The sequence below is a fragment of the Myotis daubentonii genome, chromosome 1, assembly GCF_963259705.1.
Source record: "Myotis daubentonii chromosome 1, mMyoDau2.1, whole genome shotgun sequence".
NCBI lineage: Eukaryota > Metazoa > Chordata > Mammalia > Chiroptera > Vespertilionidae > Myotis > Myotis daubentonii.
Window position 1 is genome coordinate 201,223,182 of NC_081840.1, and position 25,089 is coordinate 201,248,270.

A 25,089-nucleotide genomic window follows, 5' to 3' on the forward strand; every position below is an offset into this window, starting at 1 on the left:
GTCAGTTCCTCTAACTGTCACCAAGTAGAAACATCTCAATTTTGTTCCTCTATCCACAGTTTTATATTTGCTGGAAGATGCCCTGGCAACTAGGAGGAAAAAAGGAGGAGGAGTTCCATCTCCATTCTATATGGGCACATCTCTGTTGTTGGCAACTCTGTCTTCTGGTGGCTCAGACCCAAACCCTTGGAGTCTTTCTTGATTCTTTGCTTTCTCTCTGTACATTTTATCCCTTGGTTAGTACTGATGGATCTACCTTTAAACATATTCAGAAAATGGCCACTCTCCATACTCCCCCCCCCCACTATCATACTGGTTTATATCACACTCTAGCCTCCTGATAGGGCTCCTTCCCTTATACTTGCCTCTAAAGTCTGTTCTCAATCCAGGAGCCAGAAAGGTCCTCTAAAAATAGAAGTCATATACAATGGAATACTACTCTGCTATAAAAAAAGATGAAATATTACATTTGTAACAACATAGATGGACCTTGAGGGTATTATGCTAAGTGAAATAAGTCATATGGAAAAGAACAGAATCATGATTTCATTCATATGTGGAATATAAAACAGAGAAAGACAAACACACTCATAGATATGGACAACAGATTGGTGGTTACCAGAGGAGAAGAGGCGTGGGAGAAAGGCAAATGGGTAAAAGCAGTCAAATGTATGGTGATGAATGGAAATGTATGGAAACTAGACTTTTGATGGTATACAGATACCAATTATAATGTTTTATAGCTGAAACCTGTATAATGTTATAAACCAATGTTAATGCAATAAAAAAAATAGAAGTTAGATCAGGTCAGAGCAAGAACCAAGGACCTTACAATGGCTAAAAAGGCCCTCCCTGATTTGGCTGTGCCTCTTTACCTGGTCCCTTTTCTTCTTGCTGGCTTACTGTCTTGCTTTGCGTTCTTTGTTTGTCTGGTCCTCTCTTGCACAGGCCTTCCCTTTGTCAAGAACTCTTTCCTACTTCCTCACCTCTGGCCTTCCCTCAAATGTTACTTGTTCTCACTATTTTTAAAAATACCAAAGCCCCTACTGTGCCCTGTACTCCAAACCTCTGTACCATGCTCTATTTTGTTCTCCCATAGCACTTGTCACTTCCCTATATTCTACACAATGCACTGTTTATGTGTTTATTTTATGAATCTCCCTGTGAGAATGAAAGCTCCTGGAGGATATTGATGTCCATTGGGGTCACTGAGAACAATTTTTGGCGCAGTAGGTATCAATCAGTATTTGATGAGGGATCAAAAGAAACCCAAGGTTCTTGGTAGATGCCTAACCACAATCCTATCTTACCTCTACATAGCACTTTGAAGTTGACAAAGACTCTTAAATATGTTGTGTCATTGGTTCTGCACAATTAAATAAGTGACATAGGGCTTTTTAAAAAGCTGTTATTTCCACAGTGAGGTATTCAGAGGTTAAAACACTTGTCCAAATCAGATCTGGAACTAGGATTTAGATCGGAATGTCATTTTGGATGGGAGAGAAGTCCTCTATTTCTTATCTCTTGGCTGAATGAGGAAAACTAATAGGTCACTGGATTTACTGTGGATCTTTCTAAGTCCTGGTTGTGGGATGAGGGCTGGGGTCCTCGCTCCACTGTTTGCCTTTGGTATTATGCAGCTGCTCAAGCCCCAGCTAAATGAATGGTGCTTGGGGAAATATACCACAATGGCCACATCCTCTTGTTTTTATAATTTGCCCAGGGTTGAAAACAAGAGATATTGTCTTGTTAGATTGAGGTCATTTGGAGTCTGGCCTGAATCTCTGGACTTGGCTGGATGCCCTCTCTCATCTGACTGCTCTGGGAAAACCAACATACTGTCTTAGTCAGTGTATTACACTCCCTTCCTCAAGTTTGAGTTCTCTGTCAGTCCATCAGATTTAGCTGATGGGCTCATTGACTGCAAACTGATTGAGCAAGACAATGTCCCTAATTCTCTAGGCACACACTGCCATTGTTTACTACAAACACCAGTAACAATTGACATCCAGAGCATTGGTATCTCAATAGTCACTAATACCTGTTGTTGAAATTTATCATATTGACCTATAAAAGTAGTAAAAGAAAAAAGGTAATATTCAGAAAATAGATGTAAAATAAATTTACCAGTTCTGAACAAGTTTTTAAAGGTAATACTTTTTCCTCAAGGATGCTCTCCTGCAGTAAAATAATGACAGTCACTTCTTTGTTATCCCTCGAATAGCATAAATTGTTACTTTTTATATGAATGGGAGAAATGTAAACATTTTGAGACAAGGAAAGGAAAAGAACAATTTAACTGTTGACTGAAATATTAGTTCAGTGTTTGATTATTCACAGATTCTCTCCATGCCATCTCCATCTAGATCTTAATTCATGCCCGGCCAGCGTGGCTCAGTGGATGAGCATTGACCTATGAACCAGGAGGTCATGGTTGGATTCCTGGTCAGGGCACATGCCTGGCTTGTGGGCTCGATCCTCAGAAGGAGAGAGAGATAGAAACATCAATGATGACAAGAAATCATTGATTGGCTGCCTCCTGCACGACCCCTACTGGGGATCGGGCCCACAACCTGGGCATGTGCCCTTGACCAGAATTGAACTTGGGACCCTTCAGTCTACAGGCTGATGCTCTATCCACTGAGCAAAACCTCCTAGGACAAGTATTTGGTTTTAAACACTTTGAGTTGTAAGTATGGTCAGAACAACCAATGGGAAATTTTTTAAAAAAATATATTTTATTGATTTTTTTAGAGAGAGGAAGGGAGAGGGATAGAGAGTTAGAAACATTGATGAGAGAGAAACATCGATCAGCTGCCTCCTGCACAACCCCCACTGGGGATGTGCCCGCAACCAAAGTACATGCCCTTGACCGGAATCGAACCTGGGACCCTTCAGTCCGCAGGCTAATGCTCTATCCACTGAGCCAAACTGGTTAGGGCATGAAATTTTTGATGTATAGGAGTGATATGAAATATGGATCTGAACTTTAGAGAAATTGGGATTGGAAATAGAAATGGCATCAGCCTATAGTATTTAAAGCATATATAATAGTTGCAGCATTAAGATAAGATGAAATGACTAGGGCTTGGGGTGATGGTCAGGAAAGGCCTAAAGGTTGTTGTTTCGGCATACGACCTATCAGAGTGATTGGCACATGGTATTTGACATGTTTGTTGAATGCTGACTGTTTCAGAGTCTCACTTGCCTCTTCACAGGAATTATATAATCTTTTGGTTGGTCTATCTAGGAGTAATCAAGTACTAGTACTTACTACTTGACAGTGAGATTGGAATACAGTGGTTTTGGAAACCAAATCAAGGTTGTAAGGTGGCTTGGTGTGATTATGGAGTTAAAATTAAAAAATAGCTTCCTTTACCCAACCAGGTGCCTTAGAAAGTTGGCCTAAGTAATCTTTCCTCATCCCATTCCATCTAAGAATCAGGGGGCAGTGGGAAATCCTGATGTAATATTTAGATACCCGGCCTTGTTTTCTTTCCAAGAGACTGTCTTTTCCATATAGACCTTAGGCATTTTCTGATGGATTCCCCTTATTTCCTCAGAGCCTGCTGACAACTTAACATGCCAACGACCCATTGTGTAGGGCAGCCGGATTTTACGTCCTGGTCCTAGCTTAGTACCACAGCCTTGCTCAGATGCCCGGTCTGAGTCAGAGTTTTAATAACTGCTCCAGGTCACAAGGTATTTGTGTTTTCCTGAAGGACTTAAATACTTGCAAAATGGCACACACAACCCCATATCTGTGGCTTATTCCTGACACCTTTCCCCACGCTTCTCTCAAAATGGTCATAGCCACCTCCCGAAGGAAGATGGGTCATCTTTGAGGTCCCATGTAGATAGAAAATGGTAAGATAATACAAAAAATCAGATACAGTATGACCATTTGTTATTGGTTATAACTTTTTTATTGGCCCTGGCTATTTTCCATTAGTCACCTCATTATCTACCTAACTGCCCTCATCCCATTACACTCTGGATCAACCTCTCTGCCTCAACCAGGCAGCCTCTTTGGGGTCCATAGCACACACAGCCCCATATCTGGAGCTTACTCCGGACACCTTTCCCCACTGAAGGTGCTTTTATTCTTCTCTCGATCATCCACTTTTTACTCTTTAAAATGTTCCTCAAGCTGTAGCTTCTTTACAGAATTTTTTTCTTCCTAATGGTGAAAACTCAAATCATTCCAAATTCCTTGCTGTTTCTTAAAAAAATATTTGTATTGATTATTAGAGAGAGAGAGGGAGAGAGAGAGAGAAACATAGATGTGAGAGTGAAACATGATTCGGTTACCTCCTGCATACCCCCTACCAGGGATTGAGCCCACAACCTGGGCATGTGCCCTGAATGAGATCTGAACTGGCAACCCTTCGGGGCAAGGGATGCCCAGCCAACTGAGCCACATTGGCCAAGTCCCTTACTGTTGATATATATGAAAACTGTAAGTTTTATCTCAACATAGTATACCTGGGGGTACAATTCTTAGGACTTATTTATGCATGCTCTTAATCTTTCCAAAACCATATCTGATAGACTAGTCCTCAGCATCGCCTAGAGATGGTTGAGTTGAATGGACTATTCAACTAAGTCATTTGAAGTTTCTTAGATGGTAAGAATAATAATGATGACAACGTCATTCATTGAGCATCTGCTATGGGATTCACTGTACTAGGCATTTTGCTGAGTGTTTTTGACAAGGATAGACAGGGAGGTAAAAGAAAGTAAGATCTGCTTCAGTAACTGCAAAGTCAGACCCAGGGAGAACTGGAAAAATCGCTCCTCTGCATGCCCATTTCCTCAGAAGGGGCTTACTTAGAGTTTTATGGTTCCCCCAACCCCCCTGTAAGAACAAAGCTTGCTAATGTTCAGATAAAATATCTTTCATTAGAAAGCAGTTCTTTCATTAATCAGCAAACATTTATTGAGTGCTTACTATATGTCAAGCACTCTTCAAAGCACTCGGGGAAAGTAATGAACACAACAGAAGTTTTCTCCCAGTGGGGCGTAGGTTCTAATAGTTCCTTTCAGTAAGGTTCAGTGATAATAAATCTCATGGGGCTGGTCTCTTTTTAATGCTTATTCTCCAGGTTTTAAGTTTTCCCCATCTTCAAGATTGTACTTGAATGAAGAAGGGGAAGTTTTAACACTAACATAAAGAGAAAGTATACAGTAAAATTTCTATGACTGTATAATTTAATGTCATGTAGGAAAATGAAAAGATTATATAGTTAAATCACAAGAAGATCTCTTAAGGTTGAATTGAATTGAAAAATGAAAGACAGGCTCAAGTGAAAGACAGACAAATATAATTCAAAGTATATTAATAAGGTTGTTTATATGTTCTCTTAATTATGTCCTAGAAACATGGTATTGAAAAGGATTGTAGAACTATTCCCTAATCGTCTGTGCCTAATCTGACTTAATTAAATCTGAGTGAACTACTCTGTTCAATATGACAATCAAAATATTGTTTTGATCATTTCAGGAATGAGAACAGAAAGTAATATCTGACCCTTTGGCAATGGCATTTAAGAAGGCCACAAATGACATTTGACCTGTATATGATGGTAGGGTCCTGAGTTACCTAAAGTTTGTAAACTCATTTCAATAACCTGAAAAAACCTGTATTTGTGGGCACCTCTTATAGAATCAACATGTGAGAAACATTATATTCATGGGTTGATTGGCATCACTAGTAGATAATCTGAGCTTATCATCTAAAGAGGTTTCGATTTTGAATTCATTTGCCAAGTTACATCATTCCTAAAGTGTCTCAAATCAGGCAGGACAGGATAGAACCACATGCTTATGTCACAGGGTGTAGATGTGTCCAAATTGGCTCTGATATAGTCAATCGTCATGGCCTAATTGTGAATGATTGGCTGCTCTGTGATACTAACAAGAATGATCACCTGCTCATATGCCATGCCCTTAAATAACAGGTCCTCATGGTTGGTCACAGTGGGGTCACAGGAGGAATGAAGTTACAGGGACCTAACAAACCGTGGGTAGAGTGGCATCTCTGGTCCAAGGTAGAATCACTTCTAAGCTGAGCACCAGCCACCATAGCTTTGCAAAGACTTTTGAAGGAAACACCTCCTGTGGACTGACCTCTCACAGGCTAATCACCATGTTAATCCACAGCAAAATAATCTGCCCATTCCTTAGGTGATATATGCATTGCCACCTCAGTGAACCTCTCATAGGTAATGTGCATGGTTCTTTTGAATCTTGACTGTTCACCCACTGAATTCTTAAATTGCTGGGTAACTGTGTAGGCCTGAATGGATGATTACCCAGAAGCCCTTCTCACTGCTCTAAAGTATGGCTTTGCTCAGGATGGCAAGGAGAGACTAAAGCTGGAAGAGAGGAATGGTCTCAGCACCTTCTTGTATTTTCACAGGGCTTTGTAGATGCTCAGACCATGATCCAGCATGATGAATTGTTTTGTGAATAAGGCAGCTACAGCCCTGGCCAGCAGGCTCAGTGGTTGGAGCGTCAGCCTATGCATCCAAGGGTCACAGATTTGATTCCAGGTCGAGGGTCAAGGGCGTGTAACTTACTTGAGAGAATTTGTTCTTTAAAATTTTAGCTCTACATAAAAGTAACTGAGGTTATAAGAAGAAGTTGAAACATACTAGCCAATGAAATCAGAAAAGAAACTTCAAAAGTATGAATGTAAAAAAACAGACATTCAGAAAGAAAATATTATAAGAAAAAATTAGATATGAGAAAAATATGCACCATAGCAAGGCCACCTGTCTCTGTTGGGTGTTGGGGTGGGCAGTGAGAGAGAGAGCGCACCAGGACACATTTTCTCCTAAATTCCCATGGAAACCGCATACTGCATCAACTCAATCACGTGAGAAACCCAGCATGATTATAACCATTAAATCCAACTCTTCCCTGTATCATGTACAAAGAAGTACAGGAAAAATCTTAACATTGGTGAGTAAGAAGGCCACTGGCTTCTATTGAGAGTTCCAAAAGAGTAAAGAATAGATTTTCACCACACCCATTCAGGAGTAAAATTGGTTGTACCCTCAAGACTTAAAGGTGAAGTCCAATATTTCAAATGTATGGAGTGTCTACGTAAGTGTCGCAGTACAGTAGTGCTACAGGGCATCAGACAAAATGAAACTAAAAAAGATACCAAAGAATACACACACACACACACACACACACACACACACACACATAACCCACACCCACACACACAACTTTAAAAATTAATACTTTGATCATTCTACTATTTCTTATGATACCTAGGGTCAGGAAATGCTGGTCTCTTTTTCTTCTGACCTGGATGTAATAATCACCTATGTGTATCACCTATGTAATATCACATAACCAATTACCCTAAAACTTATTGGCTTAAAACAACAATGAACACTTGTTATTTCTGACAGTTCCTGTGGGTCAGAAATTGGTGAAGGGCTTAGCTGGGTGGTGGTCTGACACAGTGTCTGTCAGAACATTGCAGTCAGGATGCTAGTTGAGGTTGCAGTCATCTGAAGGATCGACCAGGGCTAGAGAATCTGCTTTTAGAATGACCCACCCATATGTGTGGCAGGAGGCCTCAGTTCCTCTCCACGCGAGCCTCTCTATAGGGCTGTTTGAGCTTCCTTATGACATGGCAGCTGGATTCCACCAGTGAATGACTTAAGAGAACAAGGTGGGTGCTGCCATGTCCTTTACAACCTAGCCATAGAAGTCAGATACTGCTATTTTCACAAATCTTCTTGGTCACGCAGGTCAGCTCTACTGTGGGAGGGGACTGCAGAAGGATGTAAACACCAGATGAGGAGGCTTATTAGGGATCATCTTGGAGGCTGGCGAGCACACTGGTCAAATCACACTATGTCTGGTTCTGAGCCTCTAAGAGTAAAAAGGCTATAGACTAAACAAAGCTGCTAGGAGTCAGCTATAGCCTTTGTAAAGTCAGAAACTTGAAATTACCTTCTTGGAGGAAAAATGAATTATGTAAATGGTCATGTTTAGCTCAAAGGAAAAAGATTTTAGGTGGGGATATCTTCACTTATTTGAAGGACTGTTACATAGAAGAAAGAATAAACTTGTATTTCCCCCAGAGATTGGAAGGAGGATTAACAGATGAAGCAGTATTAAATGATTCTTGCACTCCAGGTTCATATTTAAAGGCTTGGAATCTATATATGTAAAAGCCTAAGTGACCGAACAACTGGTTGACCAGTCACTATGACACGCACTGACCACCAGGGGGCAGACACTCAATGCAGGAGCTGCCCCCTGGTGGTCAGTGCGCTCCCACAGCCAACCTCCCAGGCCCTGATCGCAATGATCACTGGTCACCCCACCCATGCATGAATTCGTGCACTGGGCCTCTAGTAAAAAAATAAAAAGCCAAGACACAGTTCTTGACCTTAAAGAATCTAGTCTTTAGGAACTGTAGCAGAACATAAGGTATTTTTGTATGTGCTCAATATGCTAATGATATTTAATATAATTGTGGGAGATGTTCAATAAAGAAAGAAGCACCACATATTGTAATTTAGACTGAAGCATGGTTTTAGAAGTCAATGTGACTTCTGGGCTCTATTCTGGCTTGATGAGCCCAAGATTTTAGGAGTAGTCCCCAGATATTTGTGAATTTAAAAGGTAGAAGTGAAGAAATCCCAGTCCATCTTGTATGTTATATTTAAAGCATTGGTTTAAATCAGGTGAGCTGCCATAGATATTATTCTAGGGTGATCTAAGAGAACCCACTTGGATTTTACAAATTTATTATAAAAATATTTGGAGACATACACTAAAGTAAATATACAAATACAGTATGAAATGATCAAGGAAAAAGGAAAACAATATTTCACATATGTAGCTATGTATTTAATATTTATAAAACACTAACTGTATGCCAGGCACTGTTGTAGGTATCGGGAGACAGAAGGCAATCTGACTATGACCCTGCTGGTGTTTAAGACAACAGAGCATGGTGATAATATCATGGGTGATGAAATATACTGTTTAGGCTTAAATCATGTTCTACCAGTTTCTAGTTGTGTGGCTTTGGGTCAAGTTACCTAATTTCCTTTTGCCTCTGTTTGCATATGCATGAAATGGTACTGCACACCTTTCCATAATCCTAGAACCCAAGAGCAGCAGTGCTATTCTCCATTACTTATTACTATCTTCCCACCATAGACCCTTCTAGCCTATGCTACTCTGTCATAGCAGCTCAAATCAACTAAGACAAACATGCTCTTCCCAGGGCCTGGAGCTTTCTCATCCCTTCTATTTCCCCACACTCATACTTTTGTTTAGTTTATCAACTTACATGTTATTTCTCCAGAAAAGAATTCCTGATTTCTCAGAGTGAGTTAGATTAATGGCTGTCGTGGTCCCTGTACTTCTCCGCAGGACTGATCATAATTCTAACAGTTAATTATGTTTATAATTATCTGTTAGCTCTTCCTACTGGATTTTATGCTTGATGAAGGCAGGGACTGTGTTTTGTTTACTGCCTTATTGCTAAACCCTAGTTGCTGGCACAGAATATGGCACCTGGAAATAGTTCACTACATACTAGAACTTATTTAATGAGTGAACGAGTGAAAAAATGAGGGTTTACATGCTGTCTAAGTTAGCTGGGCTGCCATAACAAAATGCCATAGACTGGGTGGCTTAAACAACAAAATTTTATTTCTTTACCTTCCAGTAGACCCACCAGAGAGCCAGCTTCCTGGCTTGCAGGTGGCTATCTTCATTTTGTGTCCTTACAACAAGGGAGGGTGATGGGGAGAGCAAATTCTCTGGTTTCTTCTGATAAGGGCACTAACCCCATCCTGAGGACCCCATCCTCATGATCTCATCTGAGCCTAATCACCTCCCCAAAGCGCTATATCCAAATACCGTCTCACTGGGGGGTAGGGATTCCACATATGAATTTTGAGAAGACACAATTCAATCCATAGCAATGCATTGCCTCATTTGACCCTTGATAACCCCATGACATAGGTTTCAATTCAGGTCGAAGAAAAAGAAGCTTAGAAAATTAAATCTGCCCAAGGGGACTCAGCTGGGTAATGACAGAACTTGGAAGTTTTCAAACCTAAGAATATTTGTCTTAAAAACAACTGAAGATTTGGTGCCTCATGCGGCTCTTGAGGCCTTATCCCTTTTGGTCTGAAGCCATTTGGTCTGAAGGTGAGTGTGAAAGTGTGTGAATCAGGAATGTAAAGGGGAACTCAAATGCAGCGGAGTCCACCCAGCAGAGAGCAGGGGAGCACCTAAACACGGAAGGAAAAGATACTGCCAGTGGGGTTCAGCCCAGGGAAGAGACTGGGGGACGGAGTGTGACAGGAAACTGGAGCCCAGAGGATTGGGGGTGGAGTTTGGAATTCTGATGTCAACATGTTTCCTCACCCGCTGGGCTTGGTTCCCGGGTCCCACACCCTTTTGCTGGCTCTGACAGGTTGTTTTTAAAGCAGAAAAAAAGAACAAAATAGGAAGAACAGAAATAAGGCAGCCCCAACTTACCCTGAGGCGGTGGGAGATATAAAAATCTCTCTGCTGAATAGATCTTAGGACATTTCTCCCCTATAGAACCTGTGTTAAGATAAGGATAAGGTTTTTGCAGTCCTCAGAAGCCGAATTAATTCATGGTGCTCTGGAAATAGCACTAGTAACTCTGTATCTCAGTTCAGTTAAGATTTTTGAGCTCCTCCCCTGGAGCAGGAACCATGGAAGGCGCTGGAGGTTTAAGGAGCTGTGGGTGACTTCCTCAGCCCCTGGCAGATTGTCAGCTATGTCATGATTTAGATATTTTGGGGCACCTGCCCCTTATCTTGGCCACTATTACTACAGAAAGGTGTATGACCATATCTGAAAAAGTCTGACCTTCCTTCTTCTTGTTCCCTTTTCTCACCCTATCATTTGCAGCTTCTCCTTCAACTAAGCGCAGCCACTGGCCTCCTGGTTCCTACTAAGAAGAAAATTGAGGAGATTTTGGTTTATTCAGTGCACTGGAGTTGGAAGTCCTGAGTGTGACTATTAAGTAGTCATTTGGCCATTATAAAGTCACATAATGTCTCTGAAATGAAGGAATAAATTACATCCTCCTTAGTTACCTCACAGGGTTCTTGGGGAATATTAAGTGACATGCATTACTTAAATCAGCCGTGGGCAAACTACGGCCCGCGGGCCGAATCCGGCCCGTTTGAAATGAATAAAACTAAAAAAAAAAAAAAAAAAAAAGACCGTACCCTTTTATGTAGTGATGTTTACTTTGAATTTGTATTAGTTCACACAAACACTCCATCCATGCTTTTGTTCCGGCCCTCCGGTCCAGTTTAAGAACCCATTGTGGCCCTCGAGTCAAAAAGTTTGCCCACCCCTGACTTAAACAGTAAAGAGTATACTAGTACATAATGTAAAAAACTGTGCTGATCCTCGTAGAGTTGATTGGCTGGAGGGGCCTTGGAGGTCCCTGTGTGCCCAGCCTTCTTCTAAACACTCCAGTGGGCTAGGTACTATTATATTCTCATTTTACATATGGAGAACAGAGAGGTTAAGTGACTTGCTCAGGGTCACACAGTAAGTGGCAGAGCTGAGAATAAAGGCAGGCAGGCAGGCCCCAGAACTCATTGTTAACTACCAAACCAAGCTGTTTTCTGTGTGCTTCATTAGCACCCTCTGTATACCCTTCTGGGATTCCTAAATGCAAGTTCAATTGCTTCCCTTTGTGATACATAAGCTACTGTAAGGCAGGGACTATATCTCATTCACACACATGCACACATACATGTGCACACATACACGTGCACACATACACGTGCACACATACACGTGCACACATACACACACTTGCATGGTGCTTGCTGCATCACTGGAGCTCAGTAAACATTTGTTGAGTGCATAAACGAATAAATGTCCTCTGAGGAGATACACAGCAAGTCTGACACATCTACTGTGTCTTTTCCTCACCTTTTCTTGGCTGTGTTCATTTCCTTCAACTATTTCCAGTAGGAGATCGTTAGTCATTTCTCACTGTCCTCATTGCCCTCCTTGGCACGTTCTCTCGTCTAAAGTGAACTGCTAGCAGGGGATTGAACTTGGAGAATTGGGTCTGATATGACTATTTTTCCTGCCCCCACAGTATATGCTCAATATCCAGGACTCCTTCAGGAGCCCACTCCTGTCCCTGAACTTTTCTTTCTTTCTTTTTTTTTTTTTTTGCCAGGGCAGGTTCTTGACTCTGAAACCAAGTACCCAGGTGACCCTTAGTCCTGTATTACTGGTCTAAGCAGGTAAGCGGCGTTCATTAGACATTTTCTTCCTTCCCTTTCCTTCTTTGTGGGAGGAAGGAAGGGATTACCTAAGGTCTTAATGGAAGAAAACAGGTTATGGTTGAGGTAATCCAGAGAATTTGTCAATTTTGTTTTATGGCATGACTACAGTGAGTTTTCTTTCTTTTTTTTTAAAAAAGACAGTTATTGAATTTATTGGGGTGATCTTGCTTAATAAAATTCTATAGGTTCCAGGTGTATAATTCTACAGTCCGTCACCTGTCTATTGTATAGTGTTCACCACCCCAAGCCGCCTCCCTCCGTCACCATTTCTCCCCTTTACCCTGTCCTGCTCCCCTCACCACCCTTTCTGGGAATCGTTGGACTGTTGTCTGTGTCTATCAGGTTTGTTTGTTTTTTATGTGCTTTTTTTTTTTTCTCAGCTCCTTCACTTTTTGACAGTGAGTTTTCTTTTAAGAACAGGAAGTATCAGCATCGTTGGCCTCACATATTAGAATATATTTAAAAGGATGATCGGACAAGATGCTTGAATTTGTTTTGAAAAATTCTGTATTTTAGTGGACAAAAATGTCTGCAGTGTCTGTGGGGCTACTCAAATTGGGCAAGTCAGACGATGGCCCTCATCACAGACGGAAAAAAAAAAAAAACGGACGAAAAGCGAGATTCAATTGTTAGATAAACTGCCAATCAGACGCACGATTAATTCTCTATTTCCAGTCAGGGTTTTCATTTCCAGTTGTTTTGGTTGGAGACGACTTTGGTGAACTCGGTGCCCCGCCGGGCGCTCGGAGCCCTGTTCGCAGAATCGGGGTCACCGCCTCCGGCCCGCGGAGCCGCCCCCCCCGCCCCCACCCCCCCTCCTCCCCGCGGCTGGTCCGCGACCCATTTGCGGGGGTCGGGGACGCGCCGCGGGAGCGCGCCCTCGAGGCGCCGTCCGCGGGTGGGAGCCGAGGAGGGAAGGCGGCCTGGGAGCGCGCGAGGCTCACGTACGCGCGCCTACGCGCCCCCGCGCCCCCGCGCCGCCCGCGCTCCCGGGAAGTCTCGCGATGCCGTAGCCCGCTGCTCCCGCTGCGGGCGGCTCTGGCTGTTGCTGTGGTTGCCTGAGTGGCGGCGGCGGCGGCGGCGCTGGTGGAGGGGTCGGCCCTCGGGCGGATGTTGACATTGTGTTGTTATTGCTGACGGTAATGGCGGCGACGGCCGGGACCACATCTCCTCTGTAGCCGGAGTGGAGACCGCCGGGAGCCAAGTCCGCGGCCTCTGAGCTCGCGGCGGCGCCTCCCCTCAGCCTCCGCCGCCTCGCAGCCCGTATCCCGGCCACAGTCCCTGGAGTCCGGCTCCTTCGGGCAGGGGTCTCGGGGCTCAGGATGGCGGATTTCGACGAGATCTACGAGGAGGAGGAGGACGAGGAGCGGGCCCTGGAGGAGCAGCTGCTCAAGTACTCGCCGGACCCGGTGGTGGTCCGCGGCTCGGGTCACGTCACCGTGTAAGGCCCGGAGGAGGGCGAGGACGGGAGGTGCAGGGCTGAGGGCGGGGTGGGGGTGCGGGGCGGGGTGGCTTTACTTCTCGGGAGCCCCATTTTCCCGACGTCCGTCTGGTTCCGGGGGCCTCCGGGAAAGTAGGCGACCAGGAAGTGAGAACTTGCTTTATTTTCATTTGTTTCGGTCTCCGAAGTGAGGACCTCCCTCCCCAGCAACCCTTTTAGCAGGCCTTACACGCCTGGGGCGATAGGCAGGATCCCAGAAAGGAAGGTTTTTCTTTGGGGTCCTTCCTTCGGGACACCCCCTCAGCTCCGGGGGAGCAGGACACGCATTTTTGAGGCCCCTCCCCCTTGTTTTCTCACCCAGTTACCCCGTGGTTCGCTCGCGTGCCGGGGCCTTGGAGCCTGGTGACATATGGCTTCGACTCCGAGGCTAGATCTGGGCCGCCTGGGACCCCGGTGACAATCGGTAATGACTGGTTCGCGGTCGTTGTGTCTGTGTGCTTCACACACTGCCCGCGGGTCTCAGTTTCTCGCAGAGTCCATTTCTGCAGAACTCATGCAAGTCCCCGTAATGGTGCATGGTGAAACTGCACAGATGAACAGACGCTTAAAATCTGCAGAACGGTCTATGTGTACAAATAATTTTTAAAAAATCTCTGATAGGACGTACTTCTCAGGTTACTAAGGGTTCTTTGAAATACGAGTCCCTCTTTTGGGCATGAACTCTGGGATGGCTTCTTCATTTGATAAAGGTCCTTGAAAGTCTGAATTGGGAACATTTAAAAGTCCGATATTATTCAAACAGTAAGGAATGGTAGCTTCCTGAATGGTCATGACTAATAAAGGAATGTGAAGACTGAACCAAATAACGAGCTGGCCGGAAGCAGGAAGTTTTGTAATGTTTCTCGGAGAAGTCCAGAGTTTTGTACGACTTGAACTATTTATACTCTTTTTTTCCTCTTAGATCTCTTGTTCAAATCATAGGGTCAAACGCCCCATGCTTGTCAGATATTTCCACATTTCTACCTTTTCAGTAAAATAAAAGGGCCAGCAAATCTGAGACTCTTTAACAGGTTCCATTCGTAGCGGTTCTCAACCTGTGGGTCGCGACCCCTTTGGCGGTGGAACGACCCTTTCACAGGGGTCGTCTAAGACCATCCTGCATAGCAGATATTTACATTACGACTCATAACAGGAGCAACATTACAGTTATGAAGTAGCAACGAAAATAATTTTATGGTTGGGTCACAACATGAGGAACTGTATTTAAAGGGCCAGAAGGTTGAGAACCACTATAGGGTGATTGGAATGTGTAATTGAATAAGTGAAACAGTGAGACTTCTCATATAAGATTCTCAGGAAAATCCTTGCATTTGTTAGTACATGATATGACTAGTGGTATTGCTGTTAGGCTATGTTTATATAATGCTTTAATTTCTTTAGCCCCTGTTAGTTTATATTCAGGTGACTTATAGGGTAAAAACTGCATCATTGCTGTCACAGCGCCATGAAAAGACAATGAAATTTATCACCACAGTAGCAGTTACTGTTTATTTTTTAAAATTATATTTTTATTGATTTCAGAGAAGAAGGGAGAGGGGGAGAGAGAGAGGGAAACATCAATGATGGGAAAGAATTATTGATTGGCTGCCTCCTGCATACCTGCTACTGGGGATCTAGCTGCAATCTGGGCATGTGACCTGACTGGGAATCAAACCTGGGACCTCTAGGTCTATGGGACGATGCTCAATACACTGAGCCACCACATCCGGACAGTTACTTAATGTTTTAACTGTCATCACCAGCAGAATTAAGAATTATAACCAAATATCATGGATATTAAATCTTTCTTTAACATATTTCACAGAACTTTTATTTTACTCTCATAACCGGTTATTTAATTTTTAGCATGACTTTTAAAAATTGTTTTAAATCTAAGGAGTATGTGGATGCTTAAAGAAGGGATTTTCAAACTTTTTCATGCTATCTGCCCATTTCCCTCCCTAAGTTCCTGATGTCAAAGAAAAACTGGCAAAATTTTGGTATTTAAAAAGGTACAGCCATAGTTGTAATGTTTCCTTTTTTTTAAGGAAAAGAAAAGCTAAGCATTTATTTGGGGTAAATGCAAAATATAATAGGCAAAATGTTCAGAACCAAATAGGTGATCAGTTAATTTGATTGTAGTTGGCTACCAGAGAGTTATAACAGGGTGGGAGAACTACCAGTGGTTCTCAGTCTTTGCTGCCTGTCAGAATCATCTGGGGAGCTTAAAAAAACAACAACAAACACCTGCCTTTGCCCCAGGCCAGGCCAATGGAAGGCCAAGTTTCAGAGTGAGGGTCCCAGGCTTGGGTAGTTTTTTAAAAAAAGTCCCACTGGTGATTTTTATGTGTAGCCAGGATTGCAGGCCACTATTTCAGAGTAGTATACAGAACTATATGCCACCAGTAAACAGCATTCTTTTCTACATTGGGAGTTAATATTTCTGTGATTTCCCTGAACCACTTCCCTCTCTTCCCTGTTACCTTGGTTTTAGGCTCTGGGTTGAAATCTATAGTCTGCTACTTCTTGGGTAAATTACTTATTTGTGCCTCTTCAGTTAAGATAGAGACAGTTATAGTCCTGAACTTTTAAGATTATTAAGGATTGAATGAGCAATACTTGCAAAGAATTAGTCACATTTTGTGGTACTGTGCTCAATAAATATTAGCCTTTATTAATTATCTTCCACACATGTAGTATTTCACTTTGAGAAGCATAGGTGTAAAGAAATCTGAACTGCTGTTTTTAAACCTAACAGTGATTCACTTTGTCTTATTTCCATTTCTAAAATATTTGCATGAGGTTAAATTATGTGAAGTATTTCAATGAGAATTATTGAGAATCTCTCTGATTGAAAATCTAAGCCTGGCCCTAGCTGGTTTTGCTTAGTGAATAGAGCATTGTCGGGAAGACTAAGGGTCCTGGGTTTGATTCTGATCAAGGGCATGTACCTTGGTTACAGCTCGATCCCCGCCCCCCTCCTCTGGTGTATGTGGGAGGCAGCCAGTCGGTGTGTCTCTCTCACATAGATGTTTCCTACTCTCTGTCTCTCCCTTGCTTCCACTGTATTTAAAAATCAATGGAAAAATATCCTTGGATGAGGATTAACAAACAAAAAGGAAATCTAAGCCTGTTTTGTGGTGACATAGATAGGTATAGTAATAGTAATACAGAACTTTTAAACTTTTTTTACATGACACTGTCATGCATAATTTACAAGCATACTATGCCAATGGGTAGCCCAGTTAATGCCTATTGTACCTATAAAAGTTTTTGAGATTAGTGCTTAGGAAAATTACTGTAACTGTTGAGCCTGTTCAGTTTTTCTTGCCTTTAAATGGAAAGAGCTATTAAAACAGTTATAGTAAGAGTGGCTGAACTTATCACTCACTGCCACTGCCCCGATTCCTTTTTTAAAACTAAGGAGTGGTCTTTCCTTACCAATTTGAAAATAAATGATATTGTTTACTGAGTCACCTGTAATCCAGATTAGTTGGAAAAGCTATAGGTCAATATGTATTTTTCACAGATTGCACTTTTGAGTAGACCTTTATAGTTGAATATTTCCCTTACTTTAACATATCATAGTATAAAATTGCTTTTATTTTATTTTAGAAATCACTGTATTCTCATATGATATCATTTGGTATGTTATTATAGTGGTGTGAAAAACTAAATTATTTTCCATTCTCTACTACATAGGCAGGTCTTGGTTAATTTTGGAACATAATGAGATTTTTGGGACATAAGAATGTAAAAAGTATAATTTACCTAAACAAAGTCTACTTTAATGTGGTTTTAATAACAGTGTTTTCATATTGACTCCAAATTAGACTTATACTTTGTAATTTCATCAGGATCATCATTCTTTCTTGACATTCTTCTGGATGAGTATAATAATTTTCTTCATTGTTAGATTTGCATGTAGCAAGATGGAACAAGATGGCAGCTCCAACAGAGAGAAATCTTGGCAGGGGCATATTTTGACAAAAAGTCATATTTGAAGGAAGAGAGGGAAATGATAAGTTCCTGTTAATTGTATAATATTTATGTATATGTAATTTAAAAGACTTGAGTTCACAATTAAAGTAGGTTTCCTGTGTGTGTGTGGGGGGGGGGGGTGTGTTTCTCATTTTATTATGTAAGGAAGATGAGGGAAAAAGTGATTAACTTATTAGGTAGAATTGGCCAGTTTGGTTGATATTTAAAAATTATGGAGTTCTTTACTCCTCAAAATAAATTTGTACAAAATATAATGATCATTTGTTGAAGGCTTTGATTTTTCACAATGGTGATAGTGCTAAAGGATGTGTTAACCTAAAAATTAGAATTTAAATCTAGTTTTGGACCAGTATTTCCTAGCTAATCTACAATTATAACTGACACTATTTTTTCCTTTTCACTTAGTCATGACCTCCTATATCAGAATCAAATTGGAGCTTTTCTAATGTTTGAGTTCTAATTTAAGCCCTTTATAGAGCCAAGTTATTTTGCTGCAGTTTGTTTCTAATGTTATTCTTTTTTATTTCACTAAATTATCATGTTTTCATGTATTCACTTCTGAGGTATAATTTTTCTATCATTGCCACAAATAATTCCTAATCCTTCACCAGTTTTTTTTCACCTCTAATTGTCCAACATTTATTGAAGTATGTTAATAATTGCATATTAATTGGTTCCTTTGTTAGAAGAAGATTTAACATATCAGTAAGGAGGCTATACCAAATGGCTCCTTCACTATATATACATATACATACATACTCCATTCATACCACATATGTGGATACATACCACTAAATATGTAACACTTGCATGTGTATTTATACTGCCATATATGTCCTTCACCAGTTTTTATCAGTGGCTGTGGGACATCACTCTTTGCTTGTCTTCATCTTAGGTATGCTGTGGAAAGTTGAAAGATTTAGAAATGTGACTTGAAATGAAAAAGTTTGGAAACTACTTTGGGGTACAATAGGATCTTTGTATAGGAGACATCACAAGAACACTTTAGTATGTTGATGGAGCTTTCTAATGGTAGGGTCAGTTAAAAAATGTCTATCAAAAGCAGTATTTCAAGACTGTTACTAGATGTTATGGTAGCAAGGAGAGACCTGAACAAGATTTGCTGAAATAACAGAATCACTTCAGTTAAACAATTTTAACTTCATAACTCCCATCTTTTCCCCCCCAGCTAGCATAATATTTAAGGCATATTTCATTTTAAGATTTTTGAAGACTATATTTCTCCACAAGGCTGTAAAGTTGAGGACAGGGATTGTACTTATTGGTTCTTATTTCTCCACTACTTAATATGCTGTCTGGAATATTATATATAGGTCCTGAAATGTTCTCTAAATAAATGAGATAATTCCATACATCTTTGGATCTTTTCAATTGCCAATACTTGTTTTAGAATCCATTATAAAATCAGATTAATCAGTGTTTTCATGTTTGTGTAGTCTAGTTTAATCCCAGGGCAAGATTTCTTAATCTTGCCTAATTATCAGAATCACTAGGGCATTTTAAAAAATACACATTTTAAGTTCTTATCCTAGACATCCTCAATCAAAATCTTTAGGAGAAGAGCCTAGGAATTTTTATTAATAAGAGCGTTGGTGACACTCAGATCAACATTTGGAAAGCATTGGATGGTCCTATGGAAATAGTGTGGTATTTGATGTCAAGCAGATAAGATAGGTTTCAATGCTCAGATACTTCCTAACTGCAAGCTAATTATAACTCTTAGCTTTTCTGAACTTCAGTCTTCTCATCTGCAAAAGGGATAATATCTACCTCAGAGATTAGGTGTGAGAGTCAGAAATAATGTACCTAATGATCTGGACCCATAGCAGGCATTCAGCAAATGATTATCACTTATTTTGATATTATCACTTATTTTAATCCTTCATGCATATTTTTTGGTTAATCTTTACTGTTTTCTTGGAATCAATCTAAAAGGTGACATATGCTTTCCTGCTTTAAAACAAGATTTTGAGGATAAATCAGAATTATCTGATAGAATATAGGAAACATTTAATCAAAAGCAGATACTATCAGGCTGGTAACATTGATATTCTTAGAGGCTGTTAAGGTATTTTGGGGTTTGAGGATCTTCTATAAATGTCCCTTTATTTTGAATTTCACGTGTGGGCTTTTGTTTTCTGTTTACTTTTTTTTTTCCTCCCCCATCTAGTTCATCAGGGTTACTTTGGAAATGAGACAACTAATCTTATTAGAACCATATATACTAGTAAAGTAAGAGATGTTGATTCTGAGTGCTGGATTTAGATATTTGAATTTTTAAAAATATATTTTTACTGATTTTAGAGAGGAAAGGAGAGGGAGAGGGAGATAGAAACATCAATGATGAAAGAATCATTGATTGGTTGCCTCTTGCACACCCCACACTGGGGATCAAACCTGAAACCTGGGCATATGCCCTGACCAGGAATTGAACCTTGATTTTCTGGTTCATAGGTTGAAGCTCAACCAGTGAGCCACGCTGGCCAGGCTAGATGTTTGAATTTTAATACTTGGGTTGTAAGGTATTTTTTCCTAAGAGTATTTTTTGCTTAATTCTTCATTATCAGCTGTCTTGTTGATGTTAATAATTTAACAAGTAATCATTAAATTTTATGGTAGGTATAATGTGTGGCTCTGGGTATATAGTTATGAATGAAACACACATAGTTTCTCTACTCTTATGGAGCTTACAGCTAATAGACAAACTATGTATAAAAAAATTGCTTTGAAGGAGACCTATAAAGTGCTGTGATTAAAAATAATGTGATTAAGAGAACCTCTGTGAGGGGATAACATTTAGAAGGGATGAAAGACTCTTAGAGAACAACAAAATAAGCATGGCTTCCCTAAGAAACTAAACGGCTACTTCTGTATTGTGGCTAGAATATAATGAACCAAGGGGATAGCACCTTGAAATGAGAATGAGGTTTGGTAGGCTTAGTAGAGGCCAGAAAAGGTTATAGAGAGATTAGACTGAAATTAGGGAGAGTAGGGCTATTAGTGGGCAGACTACGGCGGTTTGAAATGAATAAAACTAAAAGAAAAGAAAAAAAAAGACCGAACCCTTTTATGTAATGATGTTTACTTTGAATTTATATTAGTTCACACAAACACTCCATCCATGCTTTTGTTCCGGTCCTCCGGTCCAGTTTAAGAACCCATTGTGGCCCTCGAGTCAAAAAGTTTGCCCACCCCTGGTCTAGATGAGACATGATAGTGACTATGTGTTGGGTGATGGTCTTTATTACATAAAGGAGGTATTACAGTTCTATAAGCCATCAAATTTCACAACTTCCCTATGAGGTGTGGAAAAAACGTAGCAGGGCCACTTTTGCTATCTCATTCCTCAGTTGTGTTTTTTGTTTTATTTTTGTTTTGTTTTGATATTGTGGAGGTTGAGGTCAAAGAACTGTGGCTGCCCTTACTGTTGATTGAAGACTGTCTTGATGACATACCTGCATTTCCTGTTCTGCTGCCTCAGGGCAGCTAGTAGGCCAAGAGATCTGCATGTGCCAGAAGTGAAGTGAGGCTTTCCCACAAGATCATAGATTTTGGAATGAGGACCTTTGTAAAGTGGTAGCCTTTAGCTGCAAGATGTGTTGTGTTTGACAGTGATCTGTTTATTAGATTGGAGGAAAAGATTGTTTTTTACATCTTTACACTTAAAACTGAATTTTGTATATAAGGGCTAAAATTTTTTCACAAAGTCTTGGAAAAAATTATTTTTCCCCTTAAGCCTTTTTCCATCCTACCACCTAGTAAATGAAGTTTATTTAGGGTAGAGTTGGTTGGATTTTGGAGTAACTTATCATTGTTTTTTGATTGATAAGAAGTGAATGTGTGTATATTTAATTTGACAAGTCTGCATATAAATATATGCTTCCTGCAAGAGGTCCTTGTTTATTCTCTTTGATTTTGCATTGTAGATACAATACTAGTAGAGTCCTTGGTTAGTTTAGTGAATGAGTTCCTATGTATCCAGCCTTTTTTCTCTGCCCTTTCTAACCTATTCAATTATAAACTTTACTTGAAATTGATATTTTTGGTAGTTTATAGTATAAACCAGTTCAACCATATATCCTTAAATGAACATAATTTATCATCATTGTATAGTTCATAAGATTTATATAAGTTTAAAGAATATTCTAAAATATGTATAAATTAGGTACACAAAGTCTTTTTTTGAGGGGGTCAGGTATGTATGATTTAAAGTAGTTGAGTTGGCCCAAGTGCCTATTAGTTTACAAGTGGATAAAAAAAGTTGTACATATATATACAGTAGTGGAATATTACTTGACTATAAAGTATGAAATCTTTCCATTTGTGACAACATGGATAGATCTAGTGGGTATTATACTAATTAAAATAAGTCAGACAGAGAAAGACAAACACATGATTTCACTTGCTCGCATATGTGGAATCTAAAGAACAAAGTAAAGTGACAAACAAAAGAGAAACAGACTCATAGATGCAGACAACAATCTGATGGTTGCCAGAGGGAAGTGGGGTTGGGGGCCTGGGTGAAAAGGAAGTACAAATTGGTAGTTAGAGAATCGTCACAGGAATGTAAAGTACAGCATAGGGAATATAGCCAGTAATATTGTAATAACTATGTATGGTGCCAGGTGGGTACTTAAAATATCGGGGGGATCACTTTGTAAATTATATAATTGTCTAACTACTAGGCTGTATACCCGAAAATAATATAAAATAATATTAAATGTCAACTGTTTGAAAAATAAAATTAAAAAAGTAAAATAGTTGAGTTGGATTAGTTGAATCCTTATATTATCAGAAATTAATACCATGAAGTTTAATCAGTATGCATTTATATAACTTCACTGTTTAGCAACATATGTAATCATCTATCAATACTTGACAATATAATTTTAATTGAATATTAGTAAAACTAATGCTAGTATATTATAGAACTGTATAATGATGAAATTTATGATAGTGTGAATGTACTACATGATTTAAATTAAATCTTTGATTTCATTAGTCCATGTACTTTCACAGAGCCAGATGAACCCAAACGTTCAGAATGTAAACGTTCACACAGTTAAAATTTTTAGACTTATTCTGAGACTAATATGTATGTGTCCAACTCTAGGGGTTCTATATCTTTTGGATAAACATAGTACACTTTCAGTTCTAGCCCTTCCTCCTTGAGCTACATTGATATTCAGATGTATATTAAGGCAGCCAGATTCATTTAAAGCATGATTTTTATGTTTAAAGAATTTTAATTCTCGTTATAACTTCATCTTCCAAAATAGGTAACAAGCTGATTCCGCTGAGCTCAGAGTTCAACATTAGGAAACAAGTGCTGTTGCCATGTGTAAAACCCATGTGTTCAGTGTGAATCTGAAATTTCTAGTTTATATGTTCTTAGGTCTTGTCATCTACATAGAAAGATAAAATTTGGTGAGTTTATGGTTTTATACAGGTTGAATGTCTCAGAATCCTAAATATCCACAACTGAATTCATAACAATCCCCCCCCCCCCCCCACCTCTCCCAATCAGCTTCACCTGCAGCCTTTCCATTCTCAGTTGATGGCAGATCTGGCATCCTGCTTGCTTAGATTAAAAAATATTTAACACATCTTTAATGTCCCCTCTTTCTCTTTCATTGCATTCAGTCTATAAAGAAATTAATCCATTGACTCTATCTTCAAAATACTAGTATATTCAAAATTCAGCCACTTTTTACCATCTCTACTGCTGGTATGAGTTGTCATTGTCTCTTTTGTGCCTCACACTTAATACTTTCCTTCTCCCTGCTTCCACCTTTTCTCAACCTTTGCAATACATTTACCACAGTGATCCTTTAAAAATATAGATCAGATCATGTCTGTTCTGTATTAAGCCTCCCCAAGACTCCCCCTCTTCAGAGTTAAAGTCCCTTTTAGTGTGGCCTATAAGACCCTAACTGATCTGGACCACCATTACTTCTTTTATTTCCTTTCTACTATTCTTTCATTTGTTTACTGGACTCTAAACACACTAGCCTCCTTTTCATTCCCTGAATTATTCCAGGCACATCCCCAGCTTTGGGCTTTTGCACTCCCTTTCTGGAATATTCCCATCAGATATCCAATGCCAGCTCCTTTATCTTCTTTAAATCTTTCAGTTATCTTCTTAATGAGTCCTGTCTTCCTCTTTTTTAAAAATTAAAACTTATCTACCTACTCTTTATTCTGTGCTACCTTTTTCTTTTTTCATAGTGCTTCCTCTGTCAGAATGTGAGTGTGCTGGAATTAATAAAAGGCACAGACTTGCAAAGAGAAAAACTCTCAAATTATTTGACAAGAATAAAGTTTTAAAACTTTCTTCCTGCTTTACAGCAGCTGTCCACCTATGAAATGTCAGCCCAGTAAACCCTTGCTGATGTTTTCTTGAGAACTTTGGGATAGTATTTGACCTTTGGGCCATCTATGACCCTGATAGGCCAGTTGTCTTACCTGAGGCAAATAAAACCACAAAGGAGATTTGCTCTCCTAAAACAATATACTTAATTGATATCTGGATTAGAATTTGAGCATTCTGTCTCTCCCTTGTGCTGCTCTTTAATCTCACCACAGTAACTGCTTTGTGCTTTTCAACCTTGGTCTCACCTGCCTGGATTCCTGACCCACGTTGCTTGCCCATATTTACTACAAATGCTTTATTATTGCCTGGCTTTACTGAACCCAGCACCTCTTTGTGTACCTTATTTCCTGTACACTACCCCCTGAACTTGAAGAGCTTGGCAAAAAGTTGGAAAAATCTTTGACAGTTATCATTAGTCAATTTGATCATTGGCTATTCTGTTTGCTAAACTATTTGAAGATGATGTTTATGAAGTCACTGAGATCTAGACATTCTCTAATTTATCCAGTTATCCATAGTGATATTAAATGATAATATAGCCCACTTAACTAGAAGTATAATAACCATAATAAAAACACAGCAAACATTTACATTATTTTATAAAAGCAGTTATAACATACTAGTGACCCGGTGCACGGATTTATGCGCATTGAAAGGAAATTAATTAGAAGGTGGCTGGCGGGGTAGACTGGGCAAGATGGGCCAGACATGCCCTGGAGCCAACTTCCCATGGTCCCTCCCTGGCATCTGCAGAGTGAGCGGGGGTCCCTCCAACAGGTGAGGTCCCTTGGCCTGGTCTGCAGGGATCAGGCCAAAACCAGCTCTCCAACATCCCCAGAGAGGTCCCGGAGTGGGAGTATGAGAGGACA

General features: G+C 40.2%; 1 protein-coding gene across 2 annotated transcripts in view; it reads left to right on the forward strand.

Annotated features, from left to right (window-relative positions):
- Positions 1-13,237: 13,237 nt before the first annotated feature.
- Positions 13,238-25,089, forward strand: part of CHIC2 (cysteine rich hydrophobic domain 2) — a 52,640-nt gene continuing 40,788 nt past the window's right edge. Inside the window, exon 1 of one of the 2 annotated variants that reach the window (XM_059671046.1) lies at positions 13,238-13,785. In XM_059671046.1, coding sequence (XP_059527029.1) covers positions 13,667-13,785 — 119 coding nt within the window. In that variant the 5' untranslated portion in view covers positions 13,238-13,666. The remainder of the gene's footprint in view (positions 13,786-25,089) is intronic. The other variant, XM_059671043.1, reaches the window with a different exon arrangement.